This window comes from Ceraceosorus guamensis (genome assembly GCF_003144195.1).
Source record: "Ceraceosorus guamensis strain MCA 4658 unplaced genomic scaffold IE81scaffold_63, whole genome shotgun sequence".
NCBI classification, from domain to species: domain Eukaryota; kingdom Fungi; phylum Basidiomycota; class Exobasidiomycetes; order Ceraceosorales; family Ceraceosoraceae; genus Ceraceosorus; species Ceraceosorus guamensis.
Window position 1 is genome coordinate 75,699 of NW_020290058.1, and position 27,044 is coordinate 102,742.

The 27,044-nt window shown below is 54.3% G+C and overlaps 11 protein-coding genes across 11 annotated transcripts; 7 read left to right on the forward strand and 4 right to left on the reverse strand.

Annotated features, from left to right (window-relative positions):
* Positions 1-4,312: 4,312 nt before the first annotated feature.
* On the forward strand, positions 4,313-5,312 carry IE81DRAFT_217560 (hypothetical protein). The gene has a single exon (XM_025511016.1). It carries the CDS (start codon positions 4,407-4,409, stop codon positions 5,190-5,192), a length of 786 nt encoding a protein of 261 aa, XP_025367739.1. The 5' UTR covers positions 4,313-4,406; the 3' UTR covers positions 5,193-5,312.
* IE81DRAFT_293152 (hypothetical protein) lies at positions 5,213-5,597 on the forward strand (the record flags this gene model as incomplete). The annotated part of the gene is made up of 2 exons (XM_025511989.1): positions 5,213-5,415; positions 5,483-5,597. Coding segments are annotated over 2 exons (318 nt in total), but the record flags the coding sequence as incomplete, so codon positions are not given.
* A 46-nt stretch (positions 5,598-5,643) lies between these two features.
* Positions 5,644-7,276, reverse strand: IE81DRAFT_325453 (hypothetical protein). The gene is made up of 3 exons (XM_025514512.1): positions 6,187-7,276; positions 6,009-6,125; positions 5,644-5,941 (listed from the first exon to the last, which is right to left on the reverse strand). Exons 1-3 carry the CDS (start codon positions 6,901-6,903, stop codon positions 5,768-5,770), a joined length of 1,008 nt encoding a protein of 335 aa, XP_025367741.1. The 5' UTR covers positions 6,904-7,276; the 3' UTR covers positions 5,644-5,767.
* Positions 7,277-8,057: 781 nt separating this feature from the next.
* Positions 8,058-9,708, forward strand: IE81DRAFT_316453 (ubiquitin). The gene is made up of 6 exons (XM_025512564.1): positions 8,058-8,135; positions 8,236-8,258; positions 8,325-8,487; positions 8,569-8,633; positions 8,711-8,853; positions 8,928-9,708. Exons 2-6 carry the CDS (start codon positions 8,236-8,238, stop codon positions 9,449-9,451), a joined length of 918 nt encoding a protein of 305 aa, XP_025367742.1. The 5' UTR covers positions 8,058-8,135; the 3' UTR covers positions 9,452-9,708.
* Positions 9,493-11,391, reverse strand: IE81DRAFT_217836 (hypothetical protein). Its single transcript, XM_025511018.1, has 5 exons — positions 10,932-11,391; positions 10,601-10,836; positions 10,058-10,515; positions 9,818-9,984; positions 9,493-9,710 (listed from the first exon to the last, which is right to left on the reverse strand). The coding sequence occupies exons 1-5, from the start codon at positions 11,239-11,241 to the stop codon at positions 9,688-9,690; spliced, it is 1,194 nt and encodes a 397-aa protein (XP_025367743.1). The 5' UTR covers positions 11,242-11,391; the 3' UTR covers positions 9,493-9,687.
* A 529-nt stretch (positions 11,392-11,920) lies between these two features.
* On the forward strand, positions 11,921-13,928 carry IE81DRAFT_325454 (TAP42-domain-containing protein). Its single transcript, XM_025514513.1, has 3 exons — positions 11,921-12,500; positions 12,580-13,565; positions 13,651-13,928. Exons 1-3 carry the CDS (start codon positions 12,123-12,125, stop codon positions 13,823-13,825), a joined length of 1,539 nt encoding a protein of 512 aa, XP_025367744.1. The 5' UTR covers positions 11,921-12,122; the 3' UTR covers positions 13,826-13,928.
* Positions 13,929-14,135: 207 nt separating this feature from the next.
* On the forward strand, positions 14,136-17,611 carry IE81DRAFT_325455 (WD40 repeat-like protein). Its single transcript, XM_025514514.1, has 6 exons — positions 14,136-14,750; positions 14,837-14,915; positions 14,977-15,273; positions 15,351-16,271; positions 16,344-16,690; positions 16,765-17,611. Exons 1-6 carry the CDS (start codon positions 14,232-14,234, stop codon positions 17,464-17,466), a joined length of 2,865 nt encoding a protein of 954 aa, XP_025367745.1. The 5' UTR covers positions 14,136-14,231; the 3' UTR covers positions 17,467-17,611.
* Positions 17,612-17,785: 174 nt separating this feature from the next.
* Positions 17,786-20,086, forward strand: IE81DRAFT_325456 (hypothetical protein). Its single transcript, XM_025514515.1, has 2 exons — positions 17,786-19,588; positions 19,669-20,086. Exons 1-2 carry the CDS (start codon positions 17,931-17,933, stop codon positions 19,922-19,924), a joined length of 1,914 nt encoding a protein of 637 aa, XP_025367746.1. The 5' UTR covers positions 17,786-17,930; the 3' UTR covers positions 19,925-20,086.
* Positions 20,087-20,325: 239 nt separating this feature from the next.
* Positions 20,326-21,936, reverse strand: IE81DRAFT_293151 (rRNA adenine dimethylase; the record flags this gene model as incomplete). The annotated part of the gene is made up of 5 exons (XM_025511988.1): positions 20,326-20,478; positions 20,579-20,614; positions 20,768-21,224; positions 21,379-21,540; positions 21,686-21,936. The coding sequence occupies 5 exons, from the start codon at positions 21,934-21,936 to the stop codon at positions 20,326-20,328; spliced, it is 1,059 nt and encodes a 352-aa protein (XP_025367747.1).
* An 848-nt stretch (positions 21,937-22,784) lies between these two features.
* IE81DRAFT_325459 (hypothetical protein) lies at positions 22,785-24,148 on the reverse strand. The gene is made up of 3 exons (XM_025514516.1): positions 23,784-24,148; positions 23,213-23,507; positions 22,785-23,118 (listed from the first exon to the last, which is right to left on the reverse strand). Exons 1-3 carry the CDS (start codon positions 23,956-23,958, stop codon positions 23,031-23,033), a joined length of 558 nt encoding a protein of 185 aa, XP_025367748.1. The 5' UTR covers positions 23,959-24,148; the 3' UTR covers positions 22,785-23,030.
* Positions 24,149-24,403: 255 nt separating this feature from the next.
* IE81DRAFT_325460 (T-complex protein 1) lies at positions 24,404-26,914 on the forward strand. Its single transcript, XM_025514517.1, has 6 exons — positions 24,404-24,728; positions 24,914-25,255; positions 25,333-25,728; positions 25,796-26,271; positions 26,364-26,707; positions 26,788-26,914. The coding sequence occupies exons 1-6, from the start codon at positions 24,555-24,557 to the stop codon at positions 26,805-26,807; spliced, it is 1,752 nt and encodes a 583-aa protein (XP_025367749.1). The 5' UTR covers positions 24,404-24,554; the 3' UTR covers positions 26,808-26,914.
* Positions 26,915-27,044: the final 130 nt, after the last annotated feature.

Here is a 27,044-nt window from a genome sequence, read left to right on the forward strand (position 1 = left end):
AATGTGTTTGTCATTTTTTTCAGCAAATCACTCGAGTACTACTCGCTGCGATGTTGTTGACGTCGATGCCTCTGCAAGTTTTCGCACCAAAAGCTGATCGATGGCCGTCTGTGGAGCTGCCTGGGTGTAGTCTGTTCATAGAGTTGTCGTGCGGTGCTTCTGGCATCCAAGTGACTAGCCACAACTGCGGCCGAGTAGCTTCGGAGATCTCCATACCTGAGTCACACCACACCGAGGCCAGGTGATTCATTGTCGAAGGTCGCGTGCACTGACGCGAAACACACAAATTGAAATAGGGTCCGGACTCTACCTGGACACCGAGCAAGCTATTTTGTGCAGTGGCGTCAATGCAGAAGGCATGAACCTCTCGATAGACGCGGACAAGAAAAACGCAAATCAGCCCCATCAAACATGTGCGGAAGGCCCTCTTCTGGTTCGTGATCAGAAAATCCAAGTCGAGAAAGATCTAGAAGCCCGCTTCTCACGATTCATGCCAATTTTCTGCACAACAGCTAATTTCATCAATGTGGAGTACGGGAAATGGCTCAAAAAGTTCGCATGGTCCAATTTGGTTCAGATGAGACGTACGCAGATTCTCATTCGCAAGCCAGCAGTCTTCGTGAAAGAGTCTTTCAAGCAAGATGATATTCACAGGGCACAAGGATGGTTTACAGACCAAACCTGCGCCCTCGACCTAATAAGGCTTACCTGGGCAGTTGTCTGCCCATCTGGCTGTGGAGTCTCAGCGAAGCGGGCTGGAGTTATCTCCCAAGAAAACCGACGTACGTGCTCGGGATAGCTCTCTCTGCTACGGATTTGTTCCGCTGCTACATGAATCCAGCGACGTGAGAGATTTACTGGAAAATCCGGCACATCAAAGCTCCTGCTGTGCGAGGTGTGTATAGTAAGGTGGAACATGCACCAGAATCTTTCCGCAGCGTATGAGGTAGAGCGAGTAGAGCTGAATACCACACGTTTGCGTGGCTCGAAGAAGTGTCATGCACCCAGAGGCACGAAGTCCACTTGGCGCTCAAAAAACAGATAGTCCCTCTGACCCCGTAAGCAGAGCAAAAACCGCACCATGTTGATTCTCTACATGAGAGCTATAAAACATACGCTACCATATACATGAGTCACGCGGCTGTGCCGTCTTCTCACAAGATTTGCGAAGAAATAGTAGCTAAATGAGAGGTGCTTTGAAATCCAATGCAACGCTGTGGTAGATACCGGGGCAGGAGGCTTGACGGTCGTGTCTGCTGTAAGAGGTCAAAGAAGATTGACGCGAGATGATGTATCTTTCAAAATTGGACGGGACATTTCTCGTTTCTTTGTTCCCATGACTAACCGGGGGTTCCACCACGTGAAGGCGGATCTCTGCTTCTAGCAAATTTTGGATTCATTACATAATGGGTAACAACGAGACCACTGCAGTTGCAAGCGAAGGAAGTCTAGCTCGAGGTCTTGTACTCGATCTAAGGCATCGATGTCAATCTGCTCCGATCGATCAAGTGCTTGTCAGTGGGTCCAATGATGGATTTCCATGCATTTGTGGAAACAAGAGCATGCAGCAAAAGAGCAAAATTACAGACGGACAAGTTGTCAACGCACCAGTGAGACCAGACGGAAACTCATCATCCTCTGCAGAAAGCTGATCTGAGCCCTGAGAATAAATATGAATCTGATGTTCTTGTGTGTACAAGTTTATCGATGTGAAGTTGCTGGCACCACTTTATCAGATGACACACTTTCTCCGGCAGTGAAGTCGAGATGCTTTTCGACCAGTTGCCACAAGTCAGAGACGAACCTTGTTATTTCATGAACGTGATGACTGTAGTCAAGAGAGGGCTTGTCTGTGTGCTCGCGTGACTGCACATGTGGTGAGTAGCTACTCTCAGGAGCACATACGTGATTTGCTAACAGGGAAGAAGCGCAGAGGTATCGCGTGATTAAGCTGCACAGTGCCTAGGACCACTGACTGACATCATTTGAGGGTGAAGTACCCCAACTCTGTGGGAGGAAGTATGGTCTTGCCAATATAGACGGGCATGTCGTCAGGTCGGATACTCCTGTCAAGAATGCAAGGCTGTCTCGTGGAACGAGACCCTTACCGCCAAAGCTCATCTTCGATCTTCTGCTCTCTGCTTTGGTCCTTGGCTCACACAGGCTTGCTATCAGTTGGGATTTCGTTGTGATGCAAAATAGCGTATTCACGACAGCTAGCGAGTTCTAGGATATCCAAGCAATGTCCGTACAATAGCCGAGAGAGGTGCAGAGCATGACTAGTCAATTAGCTGAATGGTTCCCTGTAGCAGAGCGCTCCAACGTGACGTCAGCTGGCGACTATCCTTGGTCGCATTTGGAGCTTGTTATTGGCCCACGCCTTCCGTTGCTGTCGGATGTGTCGGGACATCTGCTCTGCCGCTCATGCGATGAGCTTGTCAGCTTCAATCTTGAGATCGTTAGATCTGCTGATTTGAAAGACGACACACTGCCCCCAAAGGATCCAAGCCGAGGAGAGTGTTTGGACGGCGACACTCCAGGACCAAGATGCAGTCAAGGAAGGCCAGCTGTTAGGGGTCTCTCCAATTGATGCGTGACTGTTCGGTATGAGTCTCAGAGGAGTGCATCTAGCTTCAGCATCGAGAATTGGCGGAGAGCTTGATGCCTTCGAGGCCCTATCTGCCTTGACATCGAAGACCCTGTCTTGAGCTCGTGTCGGGTTTCCAGACAAAAGACTTGATGCCTTTGAGACAGTCAGCAATAAGACAGCAACACGGTCAGAAATCGTGTCCCGCTCCATTTTTACGTTGACTGAACGGGCACCAGTGCGTGCTTCAAGCACCTGCGGTCCTTCCACTAGCTTGGTATCGTTGGAACAGCATGTGCAAGCCGGCCAGAAAGCCAGATCGGCTGTCCGTTACAGGAAGACCATCCCACGTTTGGCAAGTGCATGTGTGGGTTCCGCTGAAATCTGACCTGTTTTGAAGACTTGATGATGCGACCAATGTGTGTGCTACTCAAGCGCTCGGTGGTCCATGGCTGGGAGTTGTCCTTGTTGGAAGCCAAATTTACGGCGGGTAAGATAACTGGAAGTCGTCTCTGCGGGTTCGCCGGTCTGCCCTCCCTGTGACTGTTGTGACGTGTCAGCTTACCACTTGATCAGCGATGCAGTCCGCTCATCAATTCACGGCATTCATCTATACCGTGTTCCTAGAGAAGAGTTATCTGACGCGTGTGTATGGCACGGAATCGGTGTCTTGCACCGGTCTTCTGACCCACTCCCATCAAGATGCAAAGCCTTTCCGGAGGCTGCATGACTCGTGACTCGAGCATTCGAGCACGACGCGCATTCGCTTCAAGAAGTCAAGTGTACCACTCATTGATCTCTAGTCTGCCGCTTGGTCTATGGGCGCACAAGATCACATTCGTCATTCAAAGTTCACGAAGAAGTGGGTAGATGATGAAGGCGCTATCGATACATGAGTAACGCTCGGACACTGATTCCTTCATTGACGTGTGGCAGCAAAAATGCAGTGTTGCAAGACCAGCGCCATAACACCCATTTGTGGGAAGGTGTCGCCTGGGTGGTAAAAGTAATTGAGGGAGCAGCCCTCAGGCAAGTGGTGCGGCAACGATGTCGAAGGCGTGAGCATCTGCTTCGCTTTTCCCTTCCTCGCAGTCCACAGAAGCTTGATGGGCGCGTCCAATCTCATCTTTATCACCAAGCCAGAGGGTGTGGGTGGTGGACTCGGGGGGAAGCTGAGCCCCTTGAGTTGCAGTGAACGTTCTCTGCCTTCGCAGATGCCTCCATGACCCCATCAAAGATGAGCTTCAAATTGTCGATTTTGCCTGCCATTTGTATTGTCCAGATCCCTCGGCACGCAAATCTGAGTTGACTAGACTTCAAAGACGCCAGAATCCCTTCATTCAGCCCCAAGACCGACGATCTTCATGCAGGCGACAAACAAAATTCACGAGATACACATTGGGTTTGCGTAAGCGAGTAGTAGAGAGGTGGCAGCAAGTTCACAATTCATGAGTGGTGATTCGTGCTTCAGACACTCGTGACTTCGACCAACGCGACGCCCCTGTACTGTTGCCTGCACGTGGTTGGCTGTCCACCGCTGTGCGGACGCAATGCGCCTTGCGATCGGCCACAAAGCCGGCGCAGGCGTATCGCCGCCGCACGCAAATTCCGCGCTGCGCGTTGGTGTACATCGCGACTTCAACGGACGGACCTGTTTGTGCCTTGACGGGTGGACTGATGCTCTCAGCCCTTCCCAACCATCATCCTCCCCGGAAACGTTAGCTAATCACCCGTCATAAATCACCGCCGCTGGAATCGTGTCGGATACTGCTGCCCTGATTGCGCTTGCCGCACATCGCCAACCTTGACCGCCACTACGATGTCACGTCTTGCTTCCAGGCCGATGAATCCGCTACTGAGCGTCGGCTGCTCCTGGTGGGTGGCCCCGACAACATCAGCGTGCTGTCAACCTGCGGTGCGCCGTTCCGCTCCCACACGCCACATGCATGCTACGATCCCAAGGGGGACAGTACCAGAACACGCTGCATATCGGTACTCCGGGCGCGAGACCAGCCGATCCTCCTTGCCACCATCCTTTGCCCAAAGCGCTTCACCTGATCAAGCTCATGTTCACGGAGGGGAAGCAGCGCAGCTGAACCGCACTGATGCGGACGTGACCGCTCACCGAGCGCGAATGGCCGTGCAGCGCCAGAGTCGCCAAGCTGGAAGTGGAGACATGCACACCGGCAGGGGTGCCACCGTCACAGCCCCAGCGCCGGAATCCGCAAGCGTCCCCCAACCTTCCGTCTCTGCTTTTGAGACCTCGCCTGGACCAACTCCCGAGCGCGAGATCTCTCCCGAAGATGCTGCTTCGAAAGCGGGCACAATGGCGAGGCAAGCGGAAGGTACAGCTTGCTCGTCCCTCAGCCCTAGCTCTCCTTCTGCGCCTAGATCACAACAAGCCTCCTCTTCGTCTCAGCCGCAATCGGTGCAAGCGGAGGGACCTGCTGCTTCGGTTCCGATAGAGCCAGCATCTGGCGAGACGGCGACACCGTCGAAGATGAAGGCGGCGCCTCGCAAAGGCACTCAGCTAAAAGCTCAGAAGGCAGCAATTTCTCTGGTGAGTTCCAAAGTTTTCTTTGATTTGAGAACACTGGTGAGCTGATTGCGCAATTTGTTGCGTAGACTCCAACCGCCGTTGAGCGACTGCAGTCGCTGCTTCACGGGTCTCAAGGGCCGCGCCTGATCAGAATCGGGGTCCGTAACAAGGGCTGCGCTGGCATGAGCTATCACCTGGAATACGTCAAGCCTGAAGAAGCAGGTCGATTTGATGAGCGGGTGAAGCAAGACGGCGTTGAGGTCCTCGTCGATTCAAAAGCCTTGTTCAGGTGAGAATTGCGGGACAATGCTCTTCGCTGTCGCATCGCTGACACAGGTTGACTCATCGTCGCGCAGCATCATCGGTTCCGAGATGGATTGGCAAGAGGATAGACTATCCGCCAAATTTGTCTTCAATAATCCCAATGTAACGGACGCCTGTGGCTGTGGGGAAAGCTGGACCACTGTTTGACGCCCCATAGACTTGCTGCATTCCCACTGGACACCTAGCTCATTCGAATTTCATTTCATTGTATTCCTCACGGCTTTTGTCACACCGCTGCTTCAGCGTGCACGCAAAGCACGTCTCTGACAAATCCGACATTCGAAAGTGCGCGGATTTGACAAATTATGCATGGGACATTACTCGTTGAGCAGATCCTGGATTCCTTGCCAGTGTGACACATCATCTTTGTTTGCGCCTTGGCTTGGCGACAGGGCATTCTGCATCTCCTCGCGTGTCAGCCAGGCGTAACCTGAAGTATTCGTCTTTGGCGAGGCGGCACCCGCGATCAGCTGAGCTCGCAGAATGTACGTCTGGATATGATTGCTCTGTGTCAACAAAAGGATTGGTCTGGCGCGTTTGTAAAGCATCGGCACTCACAGCATCGTCGTCGATGGTCGCGGGAGTGTCGCTGGGCAACACCGCGACGGGCAAGTGGGAAGCAAGCCACATGTCCAGATTTTTGCCTAAAGCTGCGTGCACAGGCTTGGGAGCAGCCTGCACGGGCCGTCAGGGTGTAAGAGACTGCTGGATCACTATCTAGCCATCTGACACTCACCGCATGAAGACTCTCGCCATCATCCAGCAGCTTTGAGGGTAGCCTCCAGCTAGATCCCTCCTTGAGGACGAGATACAGCGTGCGCTCCAACCTTCTGTCCAGGGTAGCTGTGACACCCTCGACATCCGCTTTCGTCCGCCTGGGCTGGGTGGTGTACAGCTCCGCTTCGGCCTCTGTTCCACCAACTTGTACCGGTGCAGTGTCGTTTTCCAAATCAGCGCGCGATGACGTCTTTTGGCCTGAGAGTATTTGCCTGCGTTCTGCTTGGTCAGCCTCGAACTTTTGTTCTGCAGCAGATCCTTTTTTGAAGTAAAAGTCCTTTACAAAAGGTTGTTCGAGTGCTGCGGAGAGCTTTTGATTGTATTGAAAGTAGGCGGACTCGAGCGGCGATGGCTGGCGAAGGATTACTGGAGATCTTGCGAGGAGCAGGGCGGCAGAAATCTTTCCCTTGCCTTTCGGTAGGCTGGATTGCACCTTCGATTCATCGGGACCAGAAGCGGTGGTATTGACGCTTGACGTTCGAAGGGAGGCCTCTTCTGCAGCGCTGGCGGTATTCTCTGGCGAGTTGGGAGACACGTTGCTGGATTTTGATGACGTGCTGAAGGCGCAAAGACGATACGAAGAGGAAGGTCTGGCAGCAGAGGAGGAGCGGGCTGTTCGTACGCCAGACATGCGCACCAGAGCTGCAGAGGCTGACGTCCCCGCAGAAGCACTCATCTTGAGCCAGAGCTGCCAATCGGAGACAAGACGCTGAGAAGAGCAAGGCTATGATTGATGGCGGCAGTGGCAGCGGCAGTGGGGCTCGTGACAGGAAGAGCGTGAGAGAAGGTTGAGGCGGTTGATTCGTCTCACCTGCACACCGCTCTTTCGCAAGCTTCCAGGACAGTGGCTGTGCGTGGGAGAGTGACGAGGTCGAGTGTTTTGTACAGCTGCTCCAGAGCTACGCTGCTATTCGTCGATATTGATTGTTTGCCGGTGATTGTCAAGTCTCAGCAAGCCTCATCGGCCAACTTCAACGTCACGGACTTACGCTTTTCGCAAGGATCTCTTTGCGCGGCGCGCAACTCGTGACTGCATGCCAGGGCTCTCGGGGTCGAGGAAAAGGCTCGAAAGTCTTGAGAGTAGTGAAAGCAGTCACGAGTGAAAGTCCACAGTCCACTGCTCAGACATCACGTGATAGCTTCGCACACGTAGGCCGAAGAGATGCGATGCGGCCATCATCGCACGCACACCGCCGTAGATGGCTCGCTGCTGGACCCGCATGCATCACCTCGTGCATATGTACGTGGCACCAAGGCTTGATGACAGTCCTTGAGTCAAGAGTCGAGTTCGAACAGACAGCACGCAGGTGATGACGGGGCTCGACTCTTGACTTGCGCCACAACTTGAATCACGAATGTGAATTCAATTTCGAAATGCTATGCATGCATGCAGACCGTGGCTCAGCATCGCTGGTATACATGTTGAGGCGTCAGGGCTGTGTCTTGAGATCCGGGCTGATGGGTGCACGATGCGCTTCTTTGCTCAGCGCACGCAGTTCTTGCATAATTCGCTGGATCTACAATCAGCAATGGCTGCTGCTGCTGCTGCTGCTGCTGCATGCGCCGCGCACGCTGCAGCGACTCAGCACTTTGGTCGCTGGCCGTGAGGTAGCCACCTGACGAGTGTGAATCACGAAGCGCCCCCACCTACACCCACGCTGCACGTAGGGAAGAGGTTCAGGGTGCCGCGGCGCATCCAGAACCTAATCGATCGCTCGTCACGTCTCGCGGCGGTGCACGCCATCCAGGCCACAGTTCGCAACTTATGTGTTTCGCTTCACCTTCTTCCACCTTCCTTCCCAACCATATCCATCCAAGTCGCGTCTTCGCTTGACATCGATCATCGAGCCCAACGCCATATCTCAACCACAAGTATCCAACCATTTACACCCCACAACAACCGTCAAGGTACGTGGCGGACCAGACAGGCACCCTAGGGCTTCAAGTTGCCACAGCACGCACTCGCTTACCGTCTTCTCCTTTCGTTGCATCGTCCACGCGAATACAGATGCAAATCTTCGTCAAGACACTGTGAGTATGACGCACGCTGCATCATCTCTTGCGTCTCGTGTTCTGATCCCCTATCACCATCTATAGTACTGGCAAGACTATCACACTTGAAGTCGAGTCCTCTGACACTATCGACAACGTCAAAGCCAAGATCCAAGACAAGGAGGGTATTCCCCCTGACCAACAACGTCTCATCTTCGCCGGCAAGCAGCTCGAAGACGGTCGCACGTTGAGCGACTACAACATCCAGGTCAGTGCTTGCCCTCGCCTTCGCGCGCCGGCGCTGGCGTTCGAGTCTGACATCGCGAATCATTGTTCGCATCGTTTGCAGAAAGAGTCTACGCTTCACCTTGTCCTTCGTCTGCGCGGTGGTATGCAGATTTTTGTCAAGACCTTGTGAGTTCTCATTGTCCAACGCTCGCTTTGCGAGCACACGCTTATCTTCCGAATCGCGTCCCTGCAACATGCAACAGGACCGGCAAGACCATCACCCTCGAAGTCGAGTCCTCTGACACCATCGACAATGTCAAAGCCAAGATTCAAGACAAGGAGGGCATCCCACCTGACCAACAACGCCTCATCTTCGCCGGTAAACAGCTCGAGGACGGACGTACGCGTGAGTATTGTAGCAGAGCGACGTCCGCCGTTGCTCCGCGCTAATTGTGACACGCACACCACCACGTCAATCAGTCTCCGATTACAATATTCAAAAGGAGTCAACTCTGCATCTTGTGTTGAGACTTCGCGGCGGTATGCAGATCTTTGTCAAAACTCTCACCGGAAAGACGATCACTTTGGAGGTAGAGAGTAGCGATACCATTGACAACGTCAAGGCAAAAATTCAAGACAAGGAAGGCATCCCTCCTGACCAGCAACGCCTCATTTTTGCCGGCAAACAACTCGAAGATGGTCGCACCCTTTCCGACTACAACATTCAGAAAGAGAGCACGCTTCACTTGGTGCTTCGTCTCCGTGGTGGTATGCAGATTTTCGTGAAGACTCTCACTGGAAAGACGATCACTTTGGAGGTGGAGAGCAGCGACACCATTGATAATGTCAAGGCAAAAATCCAAGACAAAGAGGGCATCCCACCCGACCAGCAAAGGCTCATCTTTGCCGGCAAGCAACTCGAAGACGGTCGCACGCTTTCCGATTACAACATCCAGAAGGAAAGTACTCTTCATTTGGTGCTTCGTCTGCGCGGTGGTCAATGAAGCTATCATCCGACTCTCGCCATTTGAACACCCTGTACCACATCTTCACGAAGTCGACGCCAATGCATGAGCATCGTGGTTCGTGATCCTTTCCCCGGGCGCTGCATGTAGCTCGGATGTGCATTGTGTGTAGCAGCGACTGGCTAGATGCTTGGGTTAGAAAGAGGGATGTGACACGGTCAAGCTCGCACCGACGCCTTCATTGCAACGCATGTCATTGACGATCTACGAGCGTGCTAAGCACTCGCAAAAAGCTCAGCTACAGAGGTGGGCAAAAGCAAGAAGAGCGAAGGTTACACAGAGATCCGAGCGTCAGCGTGGGCTAAACAATGACATGAGCTTGTGCTGCATCATCTGGATACTCACGAGTCTCTGTCTTGACGAATTCGGCAGTCTGGGACACCCTTTGACACCACGCGTCGAGTCTTTCTTGAAGAGCTTTGATTTGTGCCTTGTCCAAGACTCGCGGTTGAACCCAGGTGACGTGGGCTAGTTGTGCGTGCTGGTCAAGCGTGCCCTTGATCAATTTCAAACTTTTGAGAAAACAAAGGGCTGGCTGTGAGTGGGGGCAATCTGAGGCGTCCTTGGCATGAGACATCTGCTCACCTGAGAGCTTTCATGACGAGGTGCTCGACCTCTGAGCTGGGAAGCCGGGTCTCCTGCGCAATGGTGTCGAATGGCAACGTCCTCTGATCATTGGCCCTCTTGAAGATGCTCTCGATGAGTGCCATCAGGCAGATCTTTTGCCTGAGAAAAGGCTCATTCTGCTTCAGAATGGTCTCGTTGTGCAGCTTGGGCAGCAGGCTCTCGAAATGACCAATCGATCCCGAGTTGAAAGCGTTCAAGAGAGATGCCAAATATGCGTGTGGTGTCGATTCCAAGTCGCCGAGAATGGGATGCAGCAGCAACTCTCCGAAGTTGTAGATCGTGTCGCCCAGAAGAGCGCTGATGGAAAGGTCGTGAGCCCTCTCTACCCGCTCCTCCAATGTCAAGTCCATGTGGATGTCGACGCAGGCGAGGTAGAGTAGGGAGGAGCGGTAGTAAGGTGCGTAGTCTGCTTTCGCCTGCCAACCAATGGGAAAGAGGGTATCGTCAGCCTCGTCCGGTGGCTTCAATCAGGACCAAGATTCGCTGCAAAGATCGACGCACCTTGTAGTAGTCGCCGGAAACGCGGTAGTATGCGGCATGCGTTTCCGTGTCGACGGCATCCAGACTGTCTAGGATCTTGCTGCACTTGTCCATGCTATCCTTTGTAGCTTGCAGTTGGCCTTGCAGCAAGTGGAAGTGAGCGCACTCCATCACTGCCCTGACGTGAGCTTCTTGAGTTGAAGGAGTGTCCACGATGGGAAGGAGAGGCGAGAGGAAAGCATTTGCGGCAGCAGGATCTGGCAGGAGGGGAGAGAGAGCAGGGTGTCAGCGCTTGGGTGCCTGTGTGGCGATGATAGGGACGAGCAAGGAGGGGGGGCGCTACAAGACTCGCCTGATAGTTGCCTCGCAGCTTTGACGGCGATTCCGACCAGCCTGCCTTGATTGATCTTGTCCGAGAATCCCCTGACAAACTTGTCGTACAAATCGATGCGTAGCGTTCCAGCATCGCTATCCTTGGAATTGAGAAACTCTTCTACAGCCACAGTCAATTGGTACCACAATTTCTTTTCGTATAGCTGAGGGAAGCGAGCGTACAGAGGTCGCAAAGAGGATGACGCTGAAGTGGCCTGGCTTTGAAGGTATTGGAGATCGGCAGTGGGGCGCACGGTGAGTGCAGCGCTAGCCGAGTTGGACGATGACATGGTGGCTCCTTCGTATCAGGTGGGCGTCCCCAGTGCAGGGTGATGTGAGGAGCGTTGGTGAGAGGCTTCGTTGCGGGAGTGCACAGCTGCAGCACGATGACAAGAGGAATGATAGGAGGTACGTCCAAATCGATGTGAACAGAGGTGAATGGAGCTGTGGAGTGCTGAGTGTCGAGCGCTGAGTGTTGAGTGCACAGTCAAGATGTGGTCGAGTCTCGAGTCTCGAGTCTCGAGTCAAAGTCAAGGGTCACGGGTTCGGATTGTGATTCAGTCGACAATTTTGAATCCTGAATCAGAGTCATGAGTCAAAAACCAAGTCAAGAGTCAAGAGTCAGAGTGACGCGAAGTCGCGGTCGGGGTTGCAGCTGCTGCAACGCGCGTCGCCTGCCCTGTGCGTCGTACTCATCACACAATCAAGAATACTCAAGACTCTTGACTCTGCATGGGGCTCGCGTGTCCAGCTCCACTTTTACCTTTTTGCCCGTCGTGAATACAAGAATCTTGATTAAGGCGGCTGCATTTCAAGATTGGTTTACCTACCGGTACTCGTGACTTGAAATGCACGCTCGATCGACTCTCGAGTCGAGAGTCTTGAGTCTTGAGTCATGAGTCCTGATGAGTGAGTCGTCGTGAGCCATGAGCCATGAGCCATGAGCCATGAGCCATGAGCCATGAGCCATGAGCCATGAGATACTCTTGAATCGTGAATCGTGAATGACTGGACGATGCTTGAATCGTGAATGTGTGTGAGTCCCAACTCCTGCCTCCAACCTCCAACCTCCAACCTCGCGCCATCCCTCTTTCTCTTCTGACTCTGACACCATCAACAAAGCATCACGCCAAACGTCATCATCACCAGACGCGACAGATCCTTGGTCGCCATGTCCGCGCCAACGTCTGGCTTTGCGCTGCCCAATCACGACTTGTCCAGCCTCTCGCTGACCGGTCGACTGCAGCGCATTTTTCAACAAGCCGCACATCCATCTCCCTCTCTGCCTCCTGTCTCTGACGACCCATCTACCTCATCCGCCACCCCAACCGACCCAGCCTTGGCCTTGCTGCAAGAGATCAAATCCGCTCAAGAACTGGCTGCCTCGTTGGATCTCGTATCTCACAATGACCATCTGGAAGATCTCTCTACAGCCACGCTCAGAGCCTTGCTCTTGCCCGCCGTACTTGCAGAGGTATTGACTCGGGTAAAGACCCCCATCGGACCACCAGGCATTTCACAGAGGCTCGAGGTGCTCAAAGGCAGCGCAGTGAGTGGCCTTGACTTCTGCCAATCAAGTGACCAGTGACGCTTCAGGCATTTACACACGCAGATGCTACTTTGCACAGGGCGCGCACAAACGCTTTCTCAAATCGCTGCTTCGCATCGGTGTCTTGCCGTCCGCACCTAGCTCTGAGCGCTCAGCAGCCATTTCGTCAGACTTGCTCCTGCTCTCGCGGCAAGCTCAGCTGCACACCTCGACCTCCCCCTCCACCTCGCTCGTCAGCCAGCCCGCTTTCCCCAGTCCTGGCTCCAAAAGGGACCTCAAAATTGCTCTGTTCAAACTAGAACGAGCCATTGTCAACGCTCTAGACCAATTTAGAGTTGCAGCGAGACAAAGGGCTCACAGCCAAGCGTCCGGCATCAAGGTGCCTGATATGGGCTTCGACTCCGCTACAGCCTCACATGAAGCTCCTGCGGAAGCTCTCTGGGACTTGCTGCTCTTGTCAAAACCGAACGTGTCACGGCAAGAAAGCGAGGATGAGGATGCACAAGGACAGGACGATGACGGAGCAGAGGATGACGCCTTGGTGCAGTACCTGCACAGACGCAGAGGCGCCGCTTCTTCAACGTCCTCCCCCACCCCACCTCTCATCACTCGTCCCTCCTCCCTGAGGGGCTACACGCTTCTTCTGCTCTTGCTACATGCATGCAAGACCATTTCAGCTCTTGACAGCGTTTCCCAAGAAGTTTCGTTGCTCACCAACATGGCCAGTGATCCCTCGCTCGGTCAATCGGCGTATGCCATGGAGAGGCGAGAGCGTGAGCGAGCAAGAGAAGGTAAGAGCAGCGATACGAGCTGGAGATTGGATCCGAGAAGGCTGGACGCCAATGCGCCTGGACCGTTGTTGGATAAACAAGGCAAGATCCTTAGGCCTTTTCACATCTTGCCAGGAGGCTCTACATCTGCCAACGCGCTGCCTACCGATGAGATGAATGCGAGGCAGAGACTCCGGGATGAAGTGTTCAGACCTAGTCATAGGCTTCCGACCATGTCCATCGATGATTTCTTAGCAGAAGAAGAGAGGCGCGGCAATGTCATCCGTGGCGGAGGGTGAGTGTTGTGACTTTGGCGCGGGTCGAGTGCATAAGCTGCATTCCGCTCCTCACACGTCTCTGATTGATCCACTTCACAACAGACACGAAGGAGCGGCAAAAGCTACACCGAGGGAATCACGCGCCCTCAGAGCAGAGCAAGATGGAACGCTGGAGGCTGAAGAAGCAGAAGAACAAGCAAGAAAGGAAGCTGTTGAGTGGGACGCGTTCAAGGAAGCCAACCCAAAGGGAATTGGCAACACGATGAATAGGGGCTGAGAAGCTCAGAAAATGCATAATTTCAATGGTTTCTCGGGGCCAACCGACGCCGGCAATTTGTGGTTTATTGTGACGTGCGTTCGAAATTAATAGTTTGCAGTCACGAGTGTGTGTTAGGGGGTGGAAGGGGCGGGGAAGGCGAGTGTCGAGAGTCGGTCATGACTTTTGGATCATGAATGCACTGCACTCCGCGAAAAGGCGGAGCGGAGCGTCAACCTACGCGTTCGTGTGCGTCCCACTCACACTGCGTCCCATCATATATAACCTCCGCCATGCGCCGCCTGTGCGTACCTTGCACTCCACAAGACCCGTGCCATTCAAACGAACCACCAACAACCTGCACTCACCCCTTCATCTTTCGCGTTTCCTCGCGCTGCGATTCAGACATCAACGCCACTGCGCAAGGATGAGTGGTCCAAGTGGCTCGTCAGCCAATGCGCTCGCCGGTGCTGCGAGTCGACCCCTTGCTTCCACAGCAGGTCCTTCTAATGGCCCTTCCCTGGAGCCCGGCAACGCAAATGGGTCCAACTCGACTACCAATCCTATGTCCAATATACCCTCTAGTGAAGGACCTTCCGTGACGACGAATGGTGTTCCACCTCCGACCGAGCTCGACGTCGATAGGATGACGGCTGGCTCTGTGCACAACTTCCTGGCCGCGAGGGGATACAACAAGGCGTTGGCGGCCTTGCAGAGCGAATTGAGCAGTGCAGATGATACGACGACAGTAGGAGTCGCCGGCGGTGCAATCTCCATCGGCGAGCTGGCAGCCAAGAATGCGCCAAGAGATGTTACTAGAGGTGCTTCGGGTCCAGGTGCGGAGGAAAAGCACGCAACAGAGATGCTCAAGCAGGATTTCAGCGACAAGGAGAGAGGATTCCAAAACTTGAGGTGGTGGTGCGAGGGAAGCTTAGACGTATACCGCGTGCGTACTGACATTGCGCTCGAGGCCCTTTTGGGATTGGCTGCATTCTTCCTAGCAGCTGGCTGACCTCGCATAGAGCATCGCAGCCTGAGCTGTTACCGCTACTCTTACCCATCTTTGTCCACTCGTACCTCGACCTCGTGCATTCTGGCAACGGCAGCGCAGGTGAGCGCAGCGACTCGCAAGGCAGCATGAGACCTTCGCTCACATGTGCTCTGCTCTACAGCTGCTTCGTTGTACAAGCACAGCAGCGAGCTCTTCCAACCTTCACAAGCCTCATTGTTGTCCAGGCTGCGAGCTATCTCGCTTCCGTCGCACGTCCTTTCAGATGGATTGGCGCAGAGGTTCAGGTCGGAAAGATATGTTCTCAAAATGTCTTCCACCGTCTTCGCTTTGCTGCTTGGCTGGCTTACGGACGGAGCTGGGCCTGTCCAGCCTGCCAATCAGCTGGACGAGGGCGATCCTGATGAGAGAGGCAGAAAGTCGGTGCTTCGAATCCTGAACGAGAGATGTCGGATACAAGGTAGGCAGTACAGATTTGCGCTTCAGTGGGGTTTCATCTATGTGTCTCACGCGTATGCACTCCCCTCTGCGCTGCAGTTCTGAACGTTGCTGCGCAGGAGTTGGCTCGACTAAGACTGGAAGAAGGAACCGGGCTCACTGGGGCAGGGCCTAGCTATTCGATCGACGACAACCAGCCTACTCAGAAGTCTCTCTTGTCCAACCATCTCAGCTCCGCAGCCGTAGGCAGCACAGATGTGGTCGCAGACTTTAACGCTGCAGCTGCTGGTCCTCAACTCAAATTGGGCCCTGAGATACCTTTATCCGAAAGGCTAGCAGAGGAGGTACAAAGGCAGGACAAGGCCGAGCAGAAGAAAGAGCAAGAAGAAGCTGAAAAGAAGAGAAATGGCAGTCCTGATAACGAGGCACAGTTGGGTGAGACGCCCATGGAGGGGGTCGAGGAGGGTCGTGGTGCTGCACATTCGCCTCAGCAGGCTGATGGAGAATCTCGGGACATATTATCGGCGGCACCGGCCTCTCGAGCCAGAAGTACAGCCACGCCTGCTCGAGGTGGGACCGCTGCTGCTACAGTCCGAGCGGAGACTGCAGCTCCAAGCGGTCAAGCAGCGTCGACAGCACAAAAGTCAGACTTGATACAGCCACAGTACGCAGACCTTCCACCACAAGCACCTCTCTTTAGATCGGTGGACGTGGAACGAGAAGTGGCGCGGATGCGAGACGCTCGCAAAGCTATTCGCTTCGGTCCTATTGCTGAGGCGCAGATCAAGGAAGAAAATTTGAATGCTGCTGAGGGCCCCGCTCCACGGATAGCTACTCTACCATCCATTTGCGCTTACACCTATCACGACGCCGAGGATGGGCTCGCGTGCTCGACCTTCTCCATAGACTCTAGCTTGATGGCTGCTGGCTTCGAAGACAGCTATGTGCAAGTATGGAGCCTCAAAGGCGAGCCCTTGCAGCCACTACAGGGCAACATCGACCTGACGAAGGTCTCTGACTGTGAGTTGCACCGACCATCACCCCTGCTCTGACGCGCGTGTCCTGATTGACTTCTTCTTTGCAAATCGCTAGCCAAATCCTTGAAAAAGCAGAGGCAGCACACGTCACTCACTACGCGGAGATTGGTGGGTCATAGCGGACCAGTATACGGCGTGTCCTTTGATCCTGTCAACGGTACGGCCGGCGCGCCCAAGCACCTTCTAAGCTGTTCAGCTGATGGCTCAGCGCGCCTGTGGTCTTTGGACACATATTCCGCGCTTGTTGCTTACCGTGGGCATCAATTGCCGGTCTGGGACATCGAATGGGGACCAATGGGTGTCTATTTCGCGACTTCAAGCGCCGACAGAACAGCGAGACTTTGGAATACCGAGCGGATACACCCGTTGCGCATGTATGCAGGGCATCTGAGCGACGTGGACGTGAGTTGCACGGAGTGTTGCCCGTTTCCTGCGCCGAGGAATGCGACTGACAGCGTGATTTCGCTCTTGAGCAGTGCTTGCGCTTCCATCCCAACTCTTTGTACCTCGCTACCGGTTCCTCAGATCGCACATGCCGACTATGGGACGTTCAGCGCGGCGCCTGCGTGAGGTTGTTCGTCGGCCACTCGAGCCCCGTGTCAAGCGTTCGCATCAGCCCAGATGGTCGATACTTGGCATCGGCAGGGGCAGGCTCGGCTTTGGGACCATCTCAAGCACCCTCCAGCTTTGGACTCAATGCGCGAAACGGCATCTCATCACATGACGACGACTGCTCCATCAGTCTTTGGGACTTGGGTTCTGGAAAGAGGATCAAGAAGATGTGGGGACACTCGGCTTGCATCAACGATATCGACTTCACAAAGGACTCGAAACTGCTCATTAGTGCGGCTGCTGATTGCACTGTCAAGGTATGGGACGTAGCAGCTGCCGGTGGTGAGGGTATCAGCGCTTCTGGGCACGGCGCATCAGCCGCAGTGGTTGCTGACGGCACTGGAGGCTCTTTGCCTTCCGGAGCAGCTGCAGCCGTGAGCGCAATGGTGAACAGCAACGGACTAGAAACAGCGCGTCCAAACGCGGCTGACCATCCAATTGGCAGTGCAACGTGCTCTTCCGATCTCCTGACCACCTTTCACACCAAGAAGACGCCCATTATCGATGTTCAGGTCACCCCACGTAACCTTGTCCTTTGCTCGGGTCCCTATGATGCATCAATCTGATGTTGTTGACATCGTGATTGCACCCCACGTCACTGCTGATGCTTTGCGTGGTCGCAGAGGCAAAGAGTTCAAGTCACAGGTGAGGCGGCATGCCGCGACGATGGATGGTGAATGAACCCCATGACTCTCCTTTGCGACTCTTGACCCAACACTTTGACTCGTGAATCGGTATCACGCGTCTCATCAACAGGCGTGTTGAGACAAGTCACGTGTTTCGATGTCCAAAAAAAAGAATTGGTTAGGTCGTGCGCATGCGCGCTAGAGGGCGCTTCTTGCTCGCAGAAGGGCAATCTTGAATCTGAATATACCGCATTGCCGTCAAGAGTCTGATGAGTAAACTTCTGTGATTCGCTCCTGATCGTCCTCATTCGCCGTGCAGTCTACGGGTGAAGGGGAGTGTACGCAATACGGATCCAGAAGCTCATTCAGGGCGTACACAAGCACCTCGAAGCGCGCTAGCCACGATGCCATCCTTCAACAGTGGCGACGGGCTCGACGCGTCTGCGATGGATCTCGCTGCTCTCTCTTCGCAATTGTCAGCATCGCGCGCAGCAGTGGCTGACAGGATCATGGCCCAAATGCAAGCAGCAAGCTTGGCCAATTCGGCCCCTGAGCAGCCTAGCAAAAAGCGCAAGAAGGACTCCGAAACTTCCCGCAGCGGACCACGCCCTCCCACTTTGGGACTTGGAGCCGCGCTGCCTCTAGCTGGCACTTCAGCGTTGGGGGCAGGGCCCAACCGATCGGACAACAGGCTCAAAGGTGCTTTGACTGGTGGTGCTCGAGCTAGAGGGGCAAAAAGAGATCGAGAGGCACAATTGGCGGAAGACCGCAGGGCTGCTGATGAAGCGCGAGAAGCACAAGAGAAGCAGGAGGAAGAGGAGCGGACAGATGGAAGGAGCGCCAATGTCAAGAAGCGCAAAGATCGTCAAGATCCGTTTGCACAAATCACTGCTGTGTCCAGTGTCAAAGGCGCGGAGGCGGAGCGAGCTCAAGCGACAAGGAAGGAAGATCACAGCGGAAAGTCCATTGGCAGCCAAGATGGAGCTGCAACAAGAGCTTCGAGTGCGAGACAAAACACACGAGACATCGGATTGAACAAAGCAGCGGACCTTGCTGGCGCGCAAGCAGCGGAGAGGGCAGCGTCTGCTGGAATGGGCAGAAAAGCCCAAAAAAAAGCCAGAATCGAAGCGAGGAAACGAGTGCTTCAGGAGGCTGGCGTCCAGAGCGGAGAGACGAGCGGGAGCAAAGGCACCGGAGTCAGCGCCCCCCACACAGCAGAGGGGGGAAGTGGAAAGCTCAATACAATGTCCAGAAATGCCGATGCTGCTTCCGGATCGCCGGATGAGGCGACAAAGGTGAACCGACGAGATGAGGAGACCAATGGAGCTGTGGGTGATGGCGCCGTTGATCTTCCAACTGCCCCACAGCGCCATCCAACGTCGCATTTGACGCCTCTCCAAAGCTCCGCGGCAGCACAACTGGCGGGAGCCCGATTCCGATCCATCAACGAAGCGCTGTACACTTCGTCCGGAGCTGAGGCAGTGTCCCTGGCCAAGGAGGATTCCACACGCATGCAAGAGTATCACCGGGGCTTCAGATCGCAAACGCAGAGCTGGCCTTTGATACCAGTAGACGCCGTGGTGAAGATATTGTGTACCGCAAAGATTGCCACCAGCTCTTGTGCTGGCAAGCACGTGCGGAATCCTGTGGTTGTGGATCTCGGCGCAGGTGAGGCTCCTCTAGCGAAAGCGCTAGCCAAGTTGTCCAACGAAGCCCACCAGACCTCCGGACCAGCACCTGTCGCAGCTTCGAAGAAGAAGCTGACGAACCTCCATGGTCATACTTGGAGCGTTCTAAGCTTTGACCTAGACACATCACCAGATGGCTGGGTCGTTGGTGCAAATGTCGCTCAACACGTTCCGCTTCCAGGAGCCCATCATCTAGCAGAGGATCGCGAAGGTGTACAGGACCATGGCGACGTCCAAAGCAAGGGCAAGAAAGGCCAAAAAGGCACTCAGCGCGCCAATCCTCAGATTGTAGACGTTGTCGTCTTTTGTCTGGCACTGATGGGCACAGACTGGATGGGGATGATTCTCGAAGCCCACAGAATTCTGCACGAAGGGTGAGCGATGTTTGCGTCCACTTTGAGATCAAGCCTGACGTACCCACACCACACGTTTCCCCACCATCTTCTTGTCGCAGCGGAGACCTCATCATTGCAGAAGTTTCGTCCCGGCACACCTCGGTCGAGGATTTCACCGACCTCATTCGCGAAGCTGGCTTTGAGCTGAAGAAGAGTGACTCTAGCAACACACACTTTTCCCTCTTCGAATTTTGCAAGATCGAAAGACCAGCTCAAAACAGCCCGAAGAACCGCAAAGAGCTTGCCGAGTGGAGGGACAAGTTGTGCGAGAAGGGGAGAAAGGTGTTGAAACCTTGCTTGTACAAGAGGCGGTAGCCATCGTAATACTCTTTATACGCTTGTGCGTGGAGCCGAAGTGCAGCATTTGCATGACCCATCGACAATGTCTCGTGAACATGGTCGCAGGAACCATCCATGTGCAAGTCGGCACACCAGTGCGCACCAACGAAGATATTCAGAGCAATGCAGAGGCACGCGATCTGAAATCACAGAGGGCTCGTGTTGTCTGCTGCCTCATCATTCTGGTTTGCTGTACATGATCTGAACGAATGACGGATTGAAGCATCGTACTAGTACAAAGGTGTAGCATATCGCCAAAGCTGAAAAAGTGTCACCAGGCCCGATGAGAGGCGGGCATGGCTCGGGCAACACGGTGGAGAGGAATATGTTGCGCGATACGATTCTCTTTCCGCATCGCGTCAAAGAGATTGACGCGCTCAAGAGAAGTGGATGCCCTCTTCGTGAAAGCAGTGCAATAGCTGCAGGAGGTCTGTAATGTCCATTTGCGCAGCTCTCTGATCCGAGTAGCCTGAAGCTTGCAGAATGTCCTCGACTCGCTGCGTGAAAGGTTTCGAAAGATCCAATGGCTGCTCGGCGGGGTCGTCGAAATTGCATCAGCTCCGTTGGCACTCATGAAAGAACCGCTGCTTGCGCAAGTATCGCGTGATGTTGCAGCAGCATGATGCTCACCCTTTCTCTTTCTGAGTGGAAAGTCTTCCAATTTGACTGTTTGTGAAGAAGCGATCGGCGGAGGATCGCAAGGAGAGGGATATTGTTAGGAAAGAGGACCGACAAGACGCGAGAAGGGCACAAGCTAAAGAATCGCGCGACGGACGCTCCTCTCAGAACCCTCTCTTGCAAGCCGCAACATCTACTCACCTCCAACATCTCGACCACACCAGATGCAGTGAACGAGCTGCGGACTATCTTGTGTCGTCTGCTGAATACTATCCTGTTGAGTCCATCGAATTCCTCGAACCTGATTTCAGGTGGCGGGTTGATGGGTACGATTCTGACCACGGAGCTCTCGACCTGAGGTGGTGGTCTGAAGCTGCCTTTGGATACCTTCATAATGTGATCCACCTTGGCGTAGAGTTGCACGTTGGCGCTCAGTCGGCACCAGAGCGAGCTTCCGGGTCTGGCCAACAAGCGCAGTGCAAATTCGCGCTGGAACATGAGAATGGCGCAGCGAAAAAGGGGTCGATGGGATAGCAATTTGAAGACTAGCGGACTGCTGATTTGATAGGGCGTGTTGCTGATGCAGACGTCGAAGTATGGCAGCGAAGGAATCTTGCAGAAGTCGCCCAGGGTGATTTCCAACTTGCGCTGGACCGGTCTGTCACATCATGAGGGAAAGGCGAGGCACGAGAAGAAGACAATTTAGTTGAAGTTGACGTTGAATGGGACCGTCCCAGCGCCCTTGCATGTTAGCAAATGTGCCATGCACTGTTACACCCCTCTCCAAGACAAGCAGACAAGCTGCCACTCACCTGCCTTGCACTCGCTTTGTGAGCTCGGCAGCCATTCGCGGGTCCATCTCCACCACTGTGCACTTTTTGCAAACGTCCAATATCCTCACTGTCAGGTTGCCCGTTCCCGGTCCCACCTCCAGCACCAGATCTGTAGATTTAAGATTCGCTTTGTCGACGATGCTGTGGTAGAGCAGAGATATGGGTGTGAATGCAGAGTATGGTCAGTCGCTTGAGCGCCCTCGCAATGCAGCGTCCCCTTGCCAGTAGTGCCTGTCTTGCGCTCTGCGAAGCCTTTGCCGTCTCGCGCGCACAATTGACCACTCACGCTTGAGCCACACCGGGGTTCTTGAGGATGTGCTGACCAAATCTATCGGTGTTGAAGATTGGATTCTTTGTAACGGAGCTGGTTCCAGTCTGAGTACCCAGCGAATCCAAAGCTACGCCCGATGCATTCTTGCTCGAGGAGGCGGTGGTGGAAGGCCTGACTGAGGCAGACGAGATGGTGTAAGGTGCGGAAGAGGAGGAATGAGAGCGAGAGTTGGGGTTCACCCCGCGTGAGGATACGGCGCGCGGCATGGTCGAAGCTTGCGGTGCTGCTTATGACAGGTAGCAGGAAAGAGCTTCTTGAGGGCAGCACTCAAACTACCGCCCATCGACAAGTCTCGATGTGGTGCTGATGCGTGTGCAGGTGCAGGTGCGAGTGCGTGCGCGCGTACCAGACCGGGCTTTGGAGTGGTCACGAGTCGATGTGCGAATGTGGGAACGGTGTGAGCGCAGCGAGGGTGAGGGTGAGGGTGGCACCGGCTGTGTGGCTCACCACAAGGTCTTGGGCAGCAACGGCTTCTTTTACGAGGGAGGGATAACCAGTAGTGTGCGAAAGGCGGACGCTGACGCTTGCAAATGTGATGAGGTAGAATCTTGAATGTCTCGATGAAGACGAGGACTGATGAGATTAGATCCAGCTCCGCGTGAATGCAAGCCGGTGGCCGCTCGGACTCAAACTGCAAAACGAACAATCGTGAATCAGACTGTGAATCGTAATCCGCAAAATTCCAACTTGCGGCATCAAAATCTTGATGAATGGTTTCACGAGTGAAGTTCATGATCAGCACATCCCAATAATACATTTTTGAGATTCAGGCGCGCGTTCGAATTTTTTTCGCACGAGAGAGCCTTACGGCGAAAAGGAGAGTGCATTTTGATGATCAATTTTGTTTGATTATTGGGAGGAGTGAGTCTTAATCACGAATTTGAATCGATTTAATGTGCACGGCCACCGAGACCGGTATAGATCACTCGGAATCATAACGTGCAAGGCTGTACTTACGACTCAGCCTGCTGTCGATCAAAAGTCACGAGTGCATGGCAGCACCCTATGCGGAACTCTGCGGTGATCTTCAATCAAGCATGTGAATGACAATCATGTCTCGCGGTAATGCTGTCGGTACAATTGCAAGCCACGGCGCGTAGCGCGTGCGCTGTTCCAAGTGCTCTCGGGCTTGCGACCAACACGCCCTCTGGTGTTGGTGTTTCTATTGGCACAGCTCGCAGTCACGACCAGCAGGGCAACAGTACGAAGCTGTATTACTTTGCACGCCATGCTGAGCTGCAAATCGAAAAAGTCAAGTCTAACATGGCGAGTGCCGAAGGGGGAGGGGGTGTGGAAACGCTCATTCGTACTCCGTCTTGACCTTGACGTTGGACACATCCACACTTCCACCCAAAGGGATGCGGTGAGGTGAGCTGTGATCGAATACGCTACGATGACCAAACATCGAGTGCAAGACAGGGGATCCTGTCAGCTCAAGTGCCGCAGATTGCACAACTTGGGTGAGATCAAGCACAAACTCACCCAGGATACGTAAGTCTATGAACCGGAGGTCTCTCAGCTTCTTGAAAGAGCAATCTATCTTCCGCGTTTCTAGTCTTCTTGTCCAACTCTTCCAAGCTTGTTCTTCGACTGGATTCCAAGCTGGGCTTGTAGTGCGACAAGTATCGAGTGATCAAGGGCGCGTTGGAATCTGACAATGTCTCCTCTTCGCCCGTCGCGCCATGAGGCGAGCGATTCGCTGCGGCGCTGAAACGGTAGACGATCACTCCTCCAATCACCAGCAGCAGTCCGTTGCGCCAGAATGGTGCCGAGAAGCCTGCAAGAGGGGGACAGGCGGCCACGAGGCGTGGAGAGAGTCAGCTGTGAAGCACAAAGGAGCTAAGAAGGCCGTGTGTCATGAAGCCGATAATGCGCCCGCTCGACGTTACTCTGTCCTCATCGCTTGATCTTTCTTTCTGCATTATATCAGCTCTGTCCATCCATATCAGTCCAGCAAGTCTTCCTTTCACAGCACCTGTATGCGTCTTGCCCACACACGCTCCGAACAACTACCAGACCCCGCAGATCGTCACCTCCCCATCGATCAACTCACCCTCCTCAGGATACTGTTCCTCCTCGGCCGCATCAGCCGCCGCATGTCCGTGCGAAGATTCGGCGGATCGAGAAGCAGAAGCGTGCAGAGTTCGTGCAGCAGTGTTGAGCGTCGCCAAGGAGGTTGGGGCTGCTCGCGCTCTCAAGAAGTGCGGGAGGAGCACTCGAGAGGCCATTGTGGACTAGTCCAGTGATTGCTCCAGCGATTGCAGTGATCCAATCGATGGCCGCAGCGTCGAGAGGGACGATGATGTTGAGCGACGCTCAACGTCTTTGAAGATGCGATCGACGATTGCTGGGTCGCCTCGCCCTTCGTGCTGGCGGGGAATGCGCGCTTGGTTGGAGGTGCGTGCGTGCGAGCGTGCGTGCGTGCGTGCGTGAGCAATCCATCTGTCGCCTTGGTCAATCCCACCAACCAACGGTCCGACCAGCGTCATCCACGGCATGAATCAATACGTGCATCGCCTCTGAACCTGTAGGACAGCGCACCACGTGGACTAGGTTTCGGCGCACATGCAATCTTCACGTGATGCATCATCAACTTATGCGTCCCGCTGAAGCATCGAGTGGCTCGCGCGCTCGACGCGTCCAGCTGATGCTTCTTCACATTTCCAGTCGTGAGTTTGTTTGGCCCAGCAGCAAGCAGGCTGGGCATGAGACGAGCCAAATTGACACCGCTCCACCCTAGCATCAAAGGCAACAACTGTCACCATCACGGCTTTCGCAGGCTATCAGATCAACATACGAGCCCAGGCGGTCTTGCACTGCAATAATGTCAGCTCCTACTGCGGCTGCTACGGCTCCCGCCCCAGGCGGAGCCAGGGAAAGACGAGCCTTCAAGACTCAGGACAAACCGGACGAAGTCAGGAGATCCAATTTGAACGCTGCCAAGGCCGTGTCGGATGCCGTCAGGACCAGCTTAGGCCCCAAGGGCATGGACAAGATGGTCAGTGTCGAGCGAGTATACTTGGACAAGGCCTTGGTACAAACCATTGTCAGCCGATAGAGCGCAGTATAGGGGCGAGCGCAAGCCTTGAGCAGTTTGCTGCGTATGGCAGCCCTGCTTGCGTGATGTTGTAGTAGGGAGGAATGCCGCTTTGCTGACTTCAGTCCGACGTTTGCGCCGCTTAGATCCAAACTTCAAGTGGAGAAGTGGTCATTACGAACGACGGTGCCACTATTCTGAAGCACATGGCAGTCATGCACCCTGCAGCGCGCATGCTCGTCGAGCTATCTCAAGCGCAAGACGTTGAAGCTGGTGATGGTACCACTTCCGTCGTCGTCATTGCCGGTAGTCTCCTGGGCGCTGCGGAGAAGATGCTCAATAAGGGCATTCACCCTACGCTCATTGCCGAGAGCTTCCAGAGGGCTGCAGGAAAGGCTGTAGAGTACTTGACGGACATTGCAACACCTATCAAGCTCGAAGACAAGGAAAGCTTGCTCAGAGCCGCAAGCACGAGTCTTAATTCAAAGGTGAGCGGTGCAGCTTTCCCTTCGATCTTTTGGCGGATATCTCATACCTGCGACATCACGCCACACTTCGCTCCCAGATCGTCTCGCAGTACTCGTCTGTCCTTGCTCCCATCGCCGTCGAGGCAGTCACAAGACTCGTTCGCGCACCTCACTCGTCCTCCCGTCCCAAGTCGCCCGCGAACGCATCGTCTCCCGTTCTGCCATCAGGCGACGCATCTGCAACAAGTGCAGCACTGTCATCCACCTCTCCAGCCGCCGGTGGACAGGCAGCCGTGGGCAAAGAGGAAGCAGCCAATGTCGACTTGCGCGACATTAGACTTGTCAAGAAGGTGGGGGGAACCATTGATGATACGGAGCTCGTCGAGGGTCTTGTATTGGAGCAGAATGTCGTGACTGGATCCGGTGGTCCGAGTCGTGTGGAAAAGGCTCGCATCGCCCTGTGCCAGTTCCAACTGAGCAGCCCCAAACCTGACGTGAGTTGCGTTGCGCTTAGCTCTGAAGATGCGTGAGCTGACACTCTGGTCTCGCGCCTTCTAACAGATGGACAACCAGATCGTGGTCAACGACTACCGTCAGATGGACAAGATCCTCAAGGAGGAGCGACAATATCTATTGAACATGTGCAAGAAGATCAAAAAGACTGGCTGCAACGTCCTCTTGATCCAAAAGTCGATCTTGCGAGATGCAGTCAACGAGCTAGCTCTCCATTTCCTTGCCAAGCTCAAGATCCTCGTCATCAAGGATGTGGAGCGGGACGAGATTGAGTTTGTGAGCAAGACGCTCGGCGCAAAGCCCATTGCGGATATTGAACACTTTTCGGAGGACAAGCTGGCCAGCGCGGACTTGGTGGAGGAGATTCAACAGAGCGGAGCCAAGATTGCCAAGATTACGGGAATCAAGAATATGGGCAGAACGGTCAGCGTGCTTTGCACCGGTGCCAATGCTCTTGTGCTTGGCGAGAGTGAAAGATCTCTGCACGACGCGCTCTGCGTTGTTAGGTGCCTGGTCAAGAAGCGGTGAGTTGCAAAACAAAGAGGAAGAAGATAGGGACGGTGAACAGGTGCATTTTTGCTTACATGATGCCCCTTCGTGCGCTGTTTGTCAAAAGCTACCTGATTGCTGGTGGAGGGGCACCCGAGGTGCACGTTTCACGTCTTCTGGCAGAGCACGCGCAGACGTTGACGGGCATGGAAGCCTACTGTTTCCAAGCCTATGCCGAAGCGCTAGAGATTGTGCCGACGACGCTAGCGGAGAATGCGGGTCTGAACCCAATCGCCATTGTGACGGAGCTGAGAAATCGGCACGCATTGGGAGAGAGGACGGCCGGTATCAACGTGAGAAAGGGACAGATTACAAATATTTTGGAGGAGAATGTGTTGCAGCCTTTGCTGGTCAATACCAGCGCCATCGAATTGGCTACAGAGACGGTCGCGCTCTTGCTCAGAATCGACGGTGAGTGCCCTTTACTGTCCCCATCGTATGGTCCCCCTGCATCGCCAACTGACATTCTCTCACTTCTTTGTTCGGGCTAGACTACCACCTGAGCCGTTGAGACGACTGCGCAGTCGTCGCCAACGAGGAGCACTTTAGATGCCCGAGACTCCCAAGGGAAATTGTATGCCGTCTCTTTGAACTCGTGCCTTTGACCGACCGAACCCAAAATCGGTGTTTTCGCGCAATCGTGAGAAAGTGGTGATGGGATGAGGGTGGCGGGCTAGGCAACAGAACGTGGCGCTCACCTTACCTCTGCGCTCGCTTCTGACCAAAAGTCGAGTCTGATGAGGGGGGG